Source organism: Mirounga leonina, unplaced genomic scaffold (assembly GCF_011800145.1).
Source record: "Mirounga leonina isolate KUSES-001 unplaced genomic scaffold, KU_Mleo_1.0 Mir_175, whole genome shotgun sequence".
NCBI classification, from domain to species: Eukaryota; Metazoa; Chordata; class Mammalia; order Carnivora; family Phocidae; genus Mirounga; species Mirounga leonina.
The window spans coordinates 31170223-31186546 of record NW_023270453.1 but is presented as its reverse complement, the minus strand read 5'-3'; the positions used below and the strand labels follow the sequence as shown (position 1 = coordinate 31186546).

The window sequence follows — 16324 nt, the reverse complement described above, 5'->3', positions numbered from 1 at the left end:
GAACATATGCACACCCTATGACCCAGCAATTCCATTCCCACGGACAGACCCACAGAAACCAGCAATGATGGCCACAAGAAGACATTAATTACAGCAGTATGTGTAAGTGAGCCGAGCTGGAAGCCACCCAACATCCACCAACGGAAAAGAGAAACTGTGATAGATCCATACGATGGGAGTACCACATGGCAATGAAAAAGGCTAGAACAATCTGCTACTTGGAACAACGTGGTTGAATCTCACAGATGTAATGTGGAGAAAAAGAAGCCAGACACAAAGGAGTCCATGCTCTATGATCTGATTCTCATAAAGTCCTATAATGGGCAAAACAAATCCATGGATCAGGTAGGGAGGATGGTGGCCACCCTAGCGGGGAGACTTACGGAAGGAGGCCTAGAGTCCTGCTAATGATGTATTTCCTGCTGTCTGTGCTGTTCACTTAGATGCACTCCTGTTGTACAAATCTATCGTGCTATACATGTAAGATTAGAGGCATTTCTAACCCAAAATTTAAAATAATAAAAAAAGGGCAGAAAACAAACACACACACCACGCCAAAGCAAGGAGAATGTAGAGGGGAGGGAGGAGAGGGGAAGAAAGAAGAGCCAAGCATGCCCATGTCCGAGTTACACAAATTACAAAAGAATAGAAACCAAATTGGCGAGCTTCCTCTGCAGACCCATTTTTTTTTTTTTTAAGCTACCAGTTGAGGGTTCAGGATGTGCTGGATGGATTATCACAAGATCCCATGATGCAAGCACCCTCAACCCACGTGACAGCTGCGACAACGGAGCATCATGGGGGCCGGGTGACACGCGGAGGTCACGCGGCCGGTGTGTACCAGAGATAGGGTCCAAAGGGAGGCCGGTGCAATGCCAAAGCCCAAACTCTTAACCTCTGTACTGTGGGCCTTCTAAAAATGCAAATGGCCTGTGAGGACGTCAAGGGGAAGGGGACCGCTTCCTCCATACACAAGGGATTCTGGAACCCCGCAGATCAATGGTGGCAACTCGAAAAACTACAAATGTTTTCTCTAGCTTGTTGAAGATGAATGAAGACTGCAGTACAGAGTTCTCACATATTAATGGCAATACTGAAGGGGGAGGTAGCAATTACTCTCAATTATTCAAGAAGAGATTAAGAGCTGACAAGTACTCTTCTAGGTTGTGATTTTAATCAGTTGTCCAAAAAAGTGAGGGGAAAAAACAGATATAACATGGGTTAAGTATAATCAGAAGGCCTTCAGAGCTGGAAAGAGGGATTAAATAATGACATACAAATAATTTAACGGCCCCGGAAATATTTTGGACAACACTTAATGCCCAGCAGAGAGTCAAGGGTCTTGTAATTCGTGTTGGTTTCCAAACCACTGGGTTCACCGCTGCAGCATGGGAGGCTGTGAGCTCAGCCTGAGATGGGCAAAGGACAGGGAGCCCGCCGCATCTGGCTGGTGAACTGGCAAGGCCAGATCCCAGGCGGGTCAAATAACTCCTCTCTGTCACCAGGCGTGGTGAATGGGAAGTCTCTTCAGAGCCTCACGCAGATATTCGCTGTGCTGTGTCCATCTTCCTCTGAACACTTACCAGAGACGTAAGAGGGAGGGAGGGAGGGGTTGAGAAAGAGAACCAGGGACTGCACAACTCTGGTGTCTCCCAGCAGCCTTTAGGTGGCTTGAGTTCTTGTGCTCATCAAACACCTTTCACGCGGCACCCACCGTGCACCAGGCGCCGCGTGCGATGCTGAAAAGACCAAGACTGCCTAGGCCGGGTGCTGCTCTAATTCCACGGGGTTGGTGGGGAGAGAGAAGGCTGCCATCAGGCAGCCTGAGGGACAGCTAACACTCAGAGTTTGGGGAAGTCTTCCTGCAGGTGGTGGCACCTGCAAGGTCTATGGCCTGAGATCACCAAAATGATCAGCCTGGATTCAACCTCTCCACGTGCTACCTGCCGAAAACACGCAGGATGGGAACAGAGAGAAAATGCACTTCTTGTTGCTGGCTCTGGATTATTTGTTCATAAAATGACCTTGATTTTTTTAATTGGATTTTAATTTGGTATTACAAAGAAGTACTCCCAAGGAAGCCCCCCTTATTAAATACATACACATATTTGCCTATGTATGCATATACACAGTCCAAGTCTGAGGCTCCTCAAAGTTTCTCTCCTGAGACCGCTTCTCTGGCAAGATGACTCTAGCAACCGCTCTCCTGGAAAATATCTTTAGAGGGTTTTACTGCATTAAAGCGAAACACAAATGTGTGATGTATAATGAGCCCAATTTCACTCTTCTTGCTTAATACATTAAGTACCAGGATTATTTACACAGTAGTTGGCAGAGTGTCAAGTGAGAAACAACCTGAGTTTATGGCTTCATTCAGCTGGAGCTTCTTTTTTCTCCCAAATTTGCGGTCTTCTGGATCCTTTTCCACGTGACGGAACTTCGGGCAGAAACCCTCGAGATCTTGCATCTCCCCACAGAGATCTGTCGTCACGTGTCCCTTGGTGCACAACCACCTCCCAGACCTGGGGGTGGCTTCACGCGGCTTCCGGACCCAGGTGCAGGGGCGTGGCGGCATTAGCAGGCATCTCACTCAGTTCTTGAAGGGAGCTACAGGACCTTGGGCAGGATGCTTGCAGCCTCTGCGCCCGGCTTCCCCACCTCGAAGATATTTTGTATGGGACGTGGCAAGAATCCCACAGTGTAAGACTGAATACCAAGCCCCCGCTGTGCACTCGCGTTGGCCCGCGATGGTTGGTATTACTGTACGGGGAGGTGCAGGCTGTGAGGGCTGTGGATGCGCCCCTGTGTCAGGCTCGTCCAATGCACCCTCGGTGCCGACGACCTGCTTCTGTCGGCCAGTTCTGCCTCAGTACCAGCTGGTGCGCCCCTTTCACTAACACGTCCACAGCCCTTACCCTGAGGTAAGGTTACCATAAGGACCGCAAGTCCTTATGACCACACCGGAGGGAAGTGGGACGTAGGGGAGAAACTGAGGCAGACAGAGTTCAAGGACCGTGTCCAAGGCCATACAGTGAGTGAAGCAGTAGGAACCTCTTTCTTTCTGGGCTTGATTCTCAGAGTTGGCAAAGTCCTGTTGAATGAATAAACGAATAAATGGGCAAATGAACGAGGGACTAGCCCTCCATATGTTTAGGTTTACGAGGGAAGGTTATGTAAGCCTCTGGATCGACCGTGAGGGCAGCAGTTTCTAGCTGTACAAGCGGCCCCTAAGTCAGTCAGGGTGGGCTGTGGGTGAGGGCGGCGGAGCAGGAGAGGGAGAGGCAGATTTCTACACCACCGAGGTCGAGGGACTGACTTAAGGGAGTCAGTGTCCACCACAGGTCAAGGGTTAAGTCATCTACACTCATCCGCCCTCCACGGCACTCCATGGCAGATCCCTGGAGATTGCCTGGGCCCATGTGTTACCTTGATGGTGCCAAGTGAGGTGGCCTTGTCACCTCCCTGTGCCTCCCTCTTCCCGTTTGTAAAGTAACACTCATCGTTCTTATACCCCAGACAAGGGAAGAGAGGTGTGAGGTGGGCAGAAACATGCCCCCCCTCCCAACCAATTTCCACACCCTAATCCCTGTGAATGTGCTCAGGGCAAAGGAAAGTCTGCAGAGGTGATTCAGTTAAGGGTCCTCCGATGGGGAGATGACCCTGGGTTACCCAGGCATGCCCAATCTAATCCCACTCCTTCCAACGAGATCCGGCACATTCAGGGTGGTGTGGCCAGACTAATCCCACTCCTTCAAAGGGGAGAACCTTTCCCCACCACACAAGGATGGTCACAGAGTCGCAGCACTGAAGAGAGGAGGAGCCAGGAGATGTGGGAAGCCTCTAGAAGCTGGAAAAAGCAAGAAAAGGGATTCTCCCTGAGAGCCTCGAGAAAGAAACGCAGCCCTTGCTGATACCTTGCCTTCAAGCCAGTGATACCCGTGTCGACTTCTGGCCTCCTCGACTGTATGTAATATAACAGATGTGTACTGCTTAGAGCTGCTAGGTTTGCGGTAATCTCTTGCTAACACAGGGTACAGAGAAGGAAAGGCTAGCCCCTGACTCTGCTTTCCCACCTGGAAGATTTATTGCCAGGATCCTGCTGTCCCGTTGAGCACTTCGCCCCCCTGCAGAAGGCAGCCCTGCTCCCTGCCCCCTCTGGAGCGCACTAGGGACCCTCCCTCCCCTTGATCACAGGACTCTTCCATGAGAGCCCATTTAGTGGTCTTTGTCCCCACAAGGCCATGAACTTTGTGAAGACAGAGACCTTACTTTAGACTATCTTAGTCCCCCGACACCTAACATGACACCCCTACATTCCAGAAGTATTTCTAACTGGAAAAAACTCAGCAGCTTCGATGTTCCCACCACTGCAGGTACCTACTGCTGGGGACCTGCTGCCCCCAGGGCTGCATTTAAGTCTGTTCCTCTCGAGCTGCCAAGGTGCTTTCCGTGGCTTGGTGAGCACCAGTTGGTTCCTCCAGCACACACTGGTGTATGTGTTTTTAATGAGGATTTTAATGCATAATTTCTCCAACAAGTTGAATTATCTGCAGCTCCAGGGAAAGCGATTTGCCTTGCCTTAATGCCAAATGAACTTTCAGAGACTGACTCCATTATCCTAAGAAGAAATGACAGCCTCTCAAATCTATTTCTCACTGAGCAATCATGCAAACTTGGAGGAGCATCATCAAAAATGAGTCTTTTTCCCAATCCCTCATGCTGGCAAAGTCCATTTGGATGGGGAGCTTGCCAGGCAACTCCCCCAGATTGTCAGAGAGCCACCTTCCTGGTCTGCAAAGGCTTGCCGGCCTCTGGCCCATTCTGCAAAAAACACATTCACTCCAAGTGGAGTGAGAGCAACCCCTCAAGTCACCCTCAAAATTATTCCACCCACTTTGGGAATTCAGATTTTTTTAATTTGCACCGAGACCCAGTGACATGAAGAAGAAAATAGCAGGGAAATTTTCCCATTTAATGCCTGTTCACTTAGTCCTTAATTCAGGCCACGAGTCTCTCTGGGCCTCCGGGTGCTATTCTAGGAGCTGCAGAGAGAGCAGTGAACAGACCAAGGCCCTGCTGTCCTGAGCTTGCATTCCAGGACAGAGACAACACTACTCAAGGTCACAAGCCAATCACTTGGATGGATGGTCCGTGCCAGGAGACAATTAAAGCAGACTAATGGGTCATGGGTGGGAGGGTGGCTGAAGGGGCAGCACTAATGAGGGCAGTCTGGAAACACTGCCCCGAGGGGTGGAATTCGAGCTGAGATCTAATGAACCGCAGGGGCCATCCATGCAGAGATTGGCGGGGCGGGGGGGGGGGGGGGAATTCTGGCAGAGGGAAGAGCAGGTGCAAAGGCCACAAGGTGAGAACAGCATGGAAGTCTTAGGAGGTCAGTGTGACTGGGTGTAGAGGAGGAGGGTAGGGCAGGAGATAAAGTAGGAGAGGAAGTGGGGGACAGATGGGGGGACATCTCAAAGGTCATGAAGAGTTCTGAATTTACCTGCCATGGCTGCCACTGGGGGTTTTAATCAACAACGACACCATCTGATCGACGTCATACAAACCTCACTGTGGCTGCAGCATGGGGACTGGAGGGTAGGCAGGCAAGAGTGGAAAAAGGTGCAGATGCCCACACCAGGAAGGACCAGGCTTGGGTTGGGATGGAGGGGAGCACCTGAACTACGACTCTATGGAAGGAGACCCACAGGACCTGGCATACCAGTCTTGAACTGGTGAGACTGTGTTCTCCTATCATCCCCACCTTATATCCCCAGAAATGTGGCTCAAGACAAGTGCCACCCCTGTGGGGGTCATGAGAGCTGATCGTAAAAATTCTAGTTCTGGCATTACGCCCCCTGGCATTATGCTTGGCTGAGTCACTGGCTTTGGTCAATGAAATATGAGTGGAATGAACATGTATCACCTTTGCGCAGAAGATTTTAAGAGCCAGTTTCTGATTTGCCCCTGTCCTTAGCCTCCTGGTGTTGTGATGAGCAGAACTCCCAGCCAACCCACAATGGACATGAAACATGAGCCAAAAACACACCTTGGTTGGCTTAAGCTGCCAAGATCATGGAGTTGTTACTCCAGCCTAATGAAGACTATCTTGAAACAAGCCCCACGCCTGTGATATTTTGAATTTAATGAGTAACTTTAATATATAACCACCGTGGCTTGCTTGACTCAGCTACAAAGGAATAAACTTCATCAAGTGGTGGACTGATATTCAGGAAATTACCTCAACATGATTTAGGCTCGATCTGGTACCTGAAGGCAGGGTAGCTCCAGTGAGCGCTCTGGGTATTTATAGTTAAACACATGCATGACATACTAAGGCAAAAGAAATTCTTTGCTAAAGACAAATCCTGCATCCACAAACTATAAAACGTGCTATTTTATCAATCAAAAGAAGTTCAAACTTGGGGGCAGCTGGGTGGTTCAGTTGGTTAAGTGTCCGACTCTTGGTTTTGGCTCAGGTCATGATCTCATAGGTTGTGGGATTGAGCCCCACATCGGGCTCCATGCTCAGCGAGGCGTCTTTTCAAGAATCTCTCCCTCTGCCCCTCCCTATCACTCATGCACTTGCTCGCTCACTCTCTTCTCTTTCTTTTTCTCTCTAAAATAAATAAATAATTTTTTTAAAAAGTTAAAACTTGGACTAAGCTGACATTTTAATTCTACAATTGGGAGATCACTAACCATGGAGACAGTGTTAGGAAAACACCTAGAAATTCAGGCTAGAAATATACTCATGTGGCAAATTCAAAAAAACTAGACTCTGGTTAACATTTTCTTAAATACTATCCAGCTCTGTGGATTGTGGATTGAATCACTTAATGGGTGCAAGGCTTACAGTAGCAAAGTCCACGTAACTCAATCCACACAAAAAAGTCATGTCTGTGTATCTTAATGCTACAAGTGGCAAGTGAGACGTTCTTGAAGTGACCCAACCAAGGAAAAGATGCTGACATGGTTGACTTTTCTGGGCCGATTTAGAATAAAAACTCACTAGAGAACTTGTCCTCGGGGTATCAAGGCAGGTACCTTGAGCCCATAGGCTTGGTTGGAGCCAGTGCGGGCTTTGTCTCTTAACAGACTTCATCAGTAGCCTTTGCTGGATGTTGCAGTCCTGCAGGCTGACTCAAACTGCCCTTGAAAACCAGATAAACCCTCAGATCTGTCCTGGGTAGCAGCCAAAGGGAAGTGGGTATGTCTCAGTTAGCCAAACGCGCAGGGAGAGAGGGCATCAAAGTATAGTCATGGCTAACCAGTCAATTCGAAGGCAAAAGGCCACACAGGCTAGACAAGAGGCCCCATGACTGCTCATGAGCTGTCAGGTTCCTGAGCAACAGAGGCAACTATCAGGTCCACCCCTGACCATGGGGAGCAGGACCGACAATCTAGTAAAGGACCAGCAGGCCAGGGCATGTGTACAAGCTGGCCATCACTGGGCCACACCCAGCAAGTCGGTGCCTTTAATGCCCAAGCTCCTTTATTCACAAACGGTGTTGCATTGGGTAGGGGGGTGGGGGTGGGGGCGGGGGGGATAGTACCCTACTGACACAGATTTCATGGGGCAAAAGCCCACTGCTGCTGAGAGTCAGTCCCAGGACTGACAAGGATGGGAGAACGTGAAGCAGGGCTGGGGACGGCCCACCTCAGAGGGGAATGTCAGTGCAGTCCCTGCTCCTGGGTGGTGGTGGTGGTGGGTAGGTTTGTCTTAAGTAAGTTTGCAGTAACACCAAGGCTTGCCTCGAGATCCAAGGTGGGAAGGGAGTCGCTTTGGTCTGCAGAGAAAGCATGTGGCAATGTGTGGCCCCCAAAGATGCCTAATGCCAGAACCTGACAGTATCTCACCTTACTTGGCCAAAGGGACTCTGCAGATTTGTTAAGGATCCTGAGCTAGAAGATTCTTGGGGCTTATTGGGTGGGCCCACCGTCACTGCCAGGGTCCTTAGAAGAGGGAGAGGAGTCACAAAAGGAGAGGGGACTCCGTGACAGAAGGTGAGGTCAGAGTCCTGTGGTTGCTGGCTTTGAAGACACAGGAGGCCACAAGCTAAGGAATGCGGGCAGCCTCCAGAAGCTAGAAAAGGAAAGGATTCCCCTCTGGAGCCTCCAAAAAGAATAAGCCCCTTCCCAGCAACTTGAATTTACCCCAGGGAGACGGATTCTGGACTTTCAACCGGCCGCAACTGATAAGATAATAAATTTGTGTTTTTAGACCATGCAGTGGGTGCCACCTTGGTATGGCAGCCGCTAGAAACAAAAACACAACACAAGACGTCTCACCATTGGAATATCCCCAGCTCCCCCTTGTACTAATTTCCCTTAGTGAGATACAGACAGGCCGCATACCTCAGAGAAGGTGTCATGGAAAGTCTGCCTCAGTGTAATGCTTTCTGCAAATGAGACTATCTTATAATGATAATACGTCGGTTAGGCAGGGTTTTGTTTTATGACATTTTAAGACGTTCTGGATGGGTCCCAAGATTTGTATGAGCTTGCAAGTCATTAGATTAAATCAGTACATAATTTTTCCCCTCTTTTCATAAGAATTATTGTCCTTCTTGCTGTGAACAAGTGTAGAACTTCTCAGTCTTCCGTTTTTATGGGCTGAACTCCACTTATCTTCAGGAAAAAATGGAATGACACATTTATTCTAGGCCTCAGATAAACCTGCTTTATAACAGTTTTAATTAAGATCTAACAGACCCTGACGTGATCAGGTTTCTAACCTGGTTTAAGCACAGAAATACACGGACATGTAAACGGAACAGTCAGTGAGAGTTTTCCCCGTGGAACCCCCAAGTGTTGGCAGTGGGTACAGCCACACTTGTTCTGGTTTTCTGCGAGAAAGATCCAAGGAGACCCTAGCCAGGCGCCTCTGTCGCGAGAGAAACTAGGAAATGCATCACATAAGGAAGCTGCCACACGGCTCTGTCAACGTGAGAGCACCACGGTCCTCATGCTTGCTCGGGCATCAGCACCACACAGATCAACACCCAGATTTCTGGGCCGCCAGCCCCAGAGCTTATATTTCAGGAGGCCAGGGACGGGGCCTGGAAATCAGTATTTGTAATGACACCGCTACTGCTGGTCAGGGGCCACACTCTGAGAACCACGGTGGGAGAGGGATCCCCCTAACAACAAGGCCCAGCTTCTCTCTCACCTGTCCTCAGGAGGGTCACGACCTCGCCTCCTCTGGCCAAACTGCCCTTGCCAAGCTAGTTAATATACTGCATTTGTGCACCTGTCACCGTCTCCTACCGGACTCGAAGCCAGGGGTTCTCCAGCTGGGCTGCATGCTGGAACCGCCTGGAGATGTCTGAAAGCCCTCAGGGCCCCTGCCTTACTCCAGACCTTAAATCCTAATGGGCGTGGGGGCCTACAGGTCTCAGAAGCTTTGAAAGCTCCCCACGTGATTCCAAGCGCAGCCAAGAGGGAGAACAGCTGCTCTAAGCTAATGTGAGGGATGACAAAATGATGCCATCGGGCTGAAGCAGACAATGCGAGGCCCCATGCCAGGCCCAGGCCTGTCCTCCTGGGCCCTGGGCTCCAGCCCCTTGTACCGCCTTCTGTAATGGTGCTCAGTAGACACCTGCTGGAGGAACGAGCCCTCAGCAACCAGCAGCCTTGTGGAGGGCTAGCACCTCCCTTCTCTAGGGTGCCTGGATGAATACCTGGAAACAAATCAGGTCATTATCAATTCTCAACCTTCCTAAGGGAAGTAACCCTATACCAGAAGGAAGCTCCTCTGAGAAAGCTTTACTGGGAAATAACCCCACATCCATGAGTCCAAGTAAGTATCATAACTATGGATAAAAACCGGAAAACATCATTTTGGCCCAGAACAGGGGTCAGCAAACTATGACGCATCAGCCAAACCGAGCTGCCACCTATTCTTACGGATAAAGTTTTATTGACACACAGCCACGTCCATCTGTGCCCACAACAGCTGTGGATGCTTTCACACTACAAGGGCACAGCTGAGTACTTTCAGCCAAGGTGCTGTGGTCCACAAAGCCAAAAATTATTCCTCTCTGGCCCTTTAACAAGACATGCTGGCCGACCCCTGCCCTAGAGAATTAAGAGGACGCCCACAAACAAAACATAACACGCTTGTCTTTAAGTGATGGAATTACGACTGTTTTCTCTGTCCCTCTTTTCTCTTGTATTCACCAACTTCCGAGTCACGGGCTACAGAAGCATGTGTGCAAATCAGGCACTGGTGCGTGAGCTGCCTGGTTCCCCGCGGTGACAGTACCTTGTTTCCAATGGCCTTTTTGGGTGGGAAGCTGTAGCCCCTCACTTGAGGGTACTTGCTCTGTAACTTGTGGTGCAAACTCCTGAACTCTGTGTAGCGCCGATAGACATTCCACTCATCATCTTTTATCCGGATGTAGACCTGGCAAGAAAGGGAAAGAGAAAGAAAATGTGAATCTCCCTTAAAGCTCTTGTTACAGGGGCACCTGGGGGGCTCAGTCAGTTGGGCGTCCAACTCTTGATTTCGGCTCAGGTCCTGATCTCGGGGTGGTGGGATCAAGCCCCACGTTGGGCTCTGCACTCAGCACGGAGTCTGCTTGGGATTCTGTCTCATTCTCCCTCTGCCCCCACCTCTCTAACATAAATAAATAAATCTTAAAAAAAAAAAAAAAAAGCTCTCATTACAAAGGGGTGGGATTTTGGTCATGCTCTATTCATAAAAGAGCAGGGAGCCACATCCATCTTCCAAGCCACCAGATGCCCAGTGCCTAGTAGGGAAGGGCTTCAGTGGTACTCAGTCAACAAAGAGGTTGAAAGAATAAATCAGGCAGGTTACGGGAACAACACACTGTGTATCACTTCCTAGTATCTGCAGAGATAAACAATCCAGCTGATCTCAGAGACGGTGCTCATACTTTTGTCACATGCATATTATAGCGGTGAGAGACTGCTGGTGAGAGTCTGCCTCCTCTCAGGCTATGCACTTCCTCATCTGTAAGATGCAGCTGATTAACAGCACCTCCTTCCAAGGAACACTGGGACATACAAGCAGGGGTCGGCAAGTCCCAGTGTAGCTGGGATCACGCAGACCACCACACAGAGGAGGAGGAAATTAGTCTGGAGAGGGAGGAAGGGGCCAGGGTTGACATCAACCCAAACTGGATGGAAGGTCACGTCCAGATGGGATAAGCACCACTGGAGCATAAAACTTCCTTAGTTTCAATCAAGATGGGACTCTCGAGAGACCATTCTGGGGGTACACGTTGTTAAGGGCTGTTTCTTCAGCTTTTCACAGGCCCTAACACCTTCCAGGGACACACAGCAATTACATCTCAAGGGAAAACAGAAGTGGGAGAGAGATCAATGCATTTAAAATATATATATACAAGAATATCCCAGAGAGTAAAGTTCCCAATGATATATAGCTATTGTAATCTGTAATCAGTAAATGCCAAAACACATCTTAAAAACCTCTAATATAATAAAAAGAGGCATCTGTGATGTGAGTGATAATTCTGCATCTACATGAAAACCACCCAGTATTCCCAAATGCAGACATCACATATCTGAACTTTGGCAAGACAACTGTCTTGATAGCGGGTCTCCTGTAATACTCTTGTCAACAAGATGAAGGACAGATGATTTAAACCAAAGAACTCCAATTACTGGACAGAAAGTTTCCAGGGGAATGAGATAGAGAAACAAAGGCCTGTCAAGTTAGTTAGAAGCCTCCAAGCTGAGAGAGACAACACATATACTGGATGACAGATATCAAGTGATCTCAACTGGCCTGAGGGATGAATCTAATCCAACGTTGATGAAATTCAAAAAGATCAGTGTCAGGTTTTACAATAAAATCTGAAAAACCAACCCCATAAGTAAAAGATGGGGAAATACGGCACAGGGTTAGCCTGTGGGACAAAGACTTCCAGACTTTAGTAAATCTGAGCTAAGGAAATAACATGGGAGAGCACCAAAAAAGCCTATGTCATCTTTAGACCTCGTTGAAAGGTATAGGATACATTCTGTGATAAATGAGCTAAAAATCCTCCTCTATTCTACAATGACCATACCAACTTAGTTAGGTTTTGGCTGCCACCTACTAAAAGATGAATGGAAATACGTTCAGAAAGACCCAGATCACGTGCTCCTCAAAGGGCTGTCGGTGGGCCAGCAGCATCGTCATCCCGTGGGAAGATGTCAGGAAGGCCGCATCTCAGGCTCCACCCCAGATGCACTGCTCAGAACAAGAACCCAGTGGTTCACACACTGTAAGGCTGAGCAGAGGGTCTGCAGCCAAATTATAAGGAAGACAGTGAAGGGTAACAATCTGAGCCTCAGGGTGGAGGGGGCAAAGATCTCAGAGGAAAGACCAAGGTGACGTTTTCTGGATGACCCCAGGAAGCAGACTTCCAGCAGATACAAAGTAGAGGAAGGCAGATTTCCAAAGGGGAAAAAAGCTGCCAAGAAGAAAAGGTTTAGCTCAAAAGGCTTCTTGGCACGGGGTGTCCAAGCAGTGGTATGATGACGGATGGGACTGTTAGCCCAATTATAAGACTCCAGAAGCATCTGGAAGGACCTGGCTAGTTGTGGAGAAAAGGGACTTCAGGCTTTCAGTCTCTATAAACTGAGACACAATGGATCAGTTAGCAAATAAACCCAATGGACGGAGTTCAGGGGACTTTAATGAAGCACATTTGGGGCATTCTTTGGGTCCTCTTGGGTCACAGCAAGTGCTAGTTGCCCAGCCGGTCTCCATTTTCCCCCAGTACTTCTGCAGATAGCAGTGTGTTCAGGAACAAAACAACAACAAAAACCCAAAACAAAAACTTAACTACATTTTCCTGCCTACCTCAAGGTAAGAGCAGGTAATGAGATGTAAGCAAAAATCACTGGGACTTCTAAGGAAGCCCTTAGGAGAGATCTGACTTAGCTAATAGTGCCCTTTTACCCTTCTTCCTTTCTTTTTTCTTTCCCACAAATGTGATGATGACTGGAGCTCCAATAGACATTTTGTATTCATGAGATCATCTCAATTATGGAAAAAGACAGAAGGGCCTGTGGGTCTCTGATTGTCCTTATAGAGCCACCACAACAATTACTAGACTATCTACTCAAAAAAATTTTTCTAACAAAAGAGAGTTATTCATCTTGAATTTAGAGGTCTTTGTCCTGGTGGCTGAATGCAGCTCCAACCTGCCACATCCTAAATGGACTCTGTCTGCCTGTAGTATATTGTTATATAAATCCAGTATCCCCTGGAGAATGGCAAGTTCAACTGCTTGTCTGATTATCATGCACAAGGTTAATTATCTAGATCAGTAGAGGTAAACTATGGCCCATGAGCCAAATCCAGCCACATCCATTTATTTACCTATTGTTTATAGCTGCTTCTGAAATATAACGGCAGAAGTGAGTGGTTCCAACAAAGACCATATGGCCTGCAAAGCTGAAAATATTTATTTTCTGGCCCTTTACAAAAAAAACGTGTTGCCAACCCCCGATCTAGATACTCAGTACTCATTACTGTTAGTTTCCCATGGACACATCCAAGATCTGGTGTGGAAAGGGGCAGTGCTTTCCAAATACTATCAGCCGCTGGCTGGGATGCATTAACCCTCTGGGACCCAGGAATCCGTCGTGCTCCAAAGCTTCCGTAGTGATTCTGATGAGTGGACGTTAGGGTCTGAAGGTCTATGTCCCCCTAGAAATCGTACGTTGAAATCCTAACCCCAGACGTGACTGTGTGAGGAGGTGGGCCTCTGGGAGGTCATGAGGTCATGAGGGTGGGGCCCTCATGACTGGGATTAGTGTCCTTGTAAGAGAGACCCCACAGAGCTCCCTCGCCCCCTCTACCACGTGAGGACACAGTGTAAAGATGCTGTGTTTGAATTAGAGAGCAGGCTCTCATCAGACACCAAACCTGCTGATGCTTGATCGTGGACTCCCCAGCCTCCAAACTAGGAGCAATAAAGTGTTTAAGCTCCTCAGGCTACCGTGGTTTGTGAGAGCAGACTGAATGGACTGAGATAGCAGGCCTCTTGGGAAACCCCTGAGGTAAAGCACAGACTTAGCACAGCCTCCTCTCTGACTATGGGTCTCCTCCCCTATAATATGGAACTGACTGACAGCGGTGCTGGGAAAACTCGGACACACGAGCAGGGCAGCTAGGCCTGGGATCACGCAGGTGCCCACACAGAGGACGTGGAAATCAATCTGGGGAAGGAGGAAGGGGCCAGGGTTGACATCAACCCAACTGGATGGAAGGTCACGTCCAGATGGGGTAGGCACAAGTGGAGCATAAAACTTCCTTAGTTTCATCAAGATGGGACTCTTGAGAGACCATTCTGGGGGTACACGTTGTGAGGGCTGTTTCTTCAGCTTTTTACAGGCCCTAACACCTTCCAGAAACACACAGCAACTACACTGGAAGGGAAAACAGTAGATTAATGCATTTTTTAAAACTGCATGAGTTAAGAAGAGCCTGGAGAGTAAAATCTCCGATGACAAGCAGCGAGTGTAACCTGCAAGTAGCGAATGTCAATGCACATCTTAAAAACCTCTAACATAACGGTAAAAACAGGCATCTCTAACGTGACTGGTAAATTATGACTCTCGGTTCTTCATAATACATTCAAGAGCCTATGGCTTCCTTCCATGAAAGTGATGAGTCCCTGTTTCTCCGATGGCCCCTCCTTGCTCTTCCATGTGGGCATCTCCTCTTTTGCCCATGCCAGGGATGGAGGTTCTCACTCCCTACACTCCTCTCCCCTACACGAACATCTGACTCCAACTTCCTTCTTAGGTCAAATCTGTATCTCTAGTTTGGACCTCTGATAGGGGCTCCAGATCCAGACTCGATAAAGCTCATCATGTCTACATCTGAACCCACGACCTCCACTGCAACTCCACTCCTCCCTCTTCTTGGGACCCTACTCTCTCAGGGAATGAACCAGAGTTGAGCCAGAGACCTGCAGATCACCTTTGACCAGTCCTGTTCTTTCACCCACATGTCCAAGTACTGAACAACAGGGCCTAACAACCCATCCCTCTGCCTGGGCCACTACAACAAGCCTCTAGTTGCTCTTCTCAAAGCACCCATTCTCTGTTTCTGCTGTTGTCTGGACGCTGGTCAAATCCGAACCTCCTTGGTTGGCAGTCGAAGTTATGACACTCTACGAGAAATTCAGCAAGAGTGGAGTGGCCCACTGCCAGACCCAGGGGAGTAAAAAATTTTTTCAGGACTCCAATAAAATATAATTCTCTTCAAAGCTCCTGCTTGCCATTCACAAAGCACCTACTGTGTGCTGGGTCCTGTGCCAGGCACTGCACACACCTCCTCCTCCATCCCCATCTCAATCTGCAAGGCAGATGGGGAGCCTGCTCCTTCTACAGTGGCTGACATGGGCTCAGAGAGGGTAGGTCACTTGCCTGGGAGAACTCGGGTCTGCCTGATGCCGAGGCCTGGCACTTCCCATGACAGCACAGTGCCATGGTCCTCAAGGCTCCCCAGGATCCCAGGAATCCCAAGCCAGTCGTGTTGGCAGCTGGGAATAGCACCTGGCAAGGAAGGTCCCTACTCGATAGCTCTGTGTCCCACATGCCCCTTCCCTAGGCAGATCAGATGTCCTCGGAACAGTCCCTTTGGTACCACACGCCCCAATTGTGCCTTCACATGTCTCCTCCTAATGCCATCAAACCTAATGCCATCAAAACTGCCAAACTACCTCAACGGTCCATCCTCAACAGCAATGCTTTTAGCATCCACAACTGGAAAACTTTCTCTGAAAATTTAGTTGTCCCTGAATTACACTTAACCCAATTGTGCATTTATTTCACTGAAGAATTAAAAGTGCTTACGTCCAAAACTCTTAGGATTTTAGTTTTTATTTTAAGGGCTCCCCCCTCCAAATTAAGTTTGATAGGCCTCCATTCCTTCTGCTTGAGCCATAAAGATAATAATTCCTTAGAGGAATAACAAGAATTGACCTCTTCCAGCAAAAGCACGTTCCCTTCTAAAACAAGCAATAAAAAAGCCACTTCAGGTGTAATCGCCTCGACTCAGCAAAAGAAAAATAAAATAGGAGGGTAATATTTCGATCAGGAATCAGGGCAAACCCTCTCTTCTGTGTTTTAACAGGAAGTTTGAATCTGGAGGTTTCTTTCCTATTGGGAAGAATTACCCTCACAATGCCTGTGGGGCAAGGAGGGGTGGGACTTTAGGCCCTCGATGAACTGAATCCACAACCAACACTTGTGTAGACAGGGCCTCCAGAAACACTTCCATTTAGAAGATTAGCAACATCTGCTGGGGCATTCCTACCTGCCCCCGCATGCC

The 16324-nt window shown here is 48.6% G+C and overlaps 1 protein-coding gene across 1 annotated transcript in view; it reads right to left on the bottom strand.

Annotated features, from left to right (window-relative positions):
• The window catches only part of SNX29 (sorting nexin 29), a 497051-nt gene that overhangs the window by 84082 nt on the left and 396645 nt on the right, over positions 1-16324 (bottom strand). The window contains exon 18 of the mRNA XM_035022295.1: positions 10268-10408. Within this exon, the coding sequence (XP_034878186.1) occupies positions 10268-10408 (141 nt within the window). The remainder of the gene's footprint in view (positions 1-10267; positions 10409-16324) is intronic.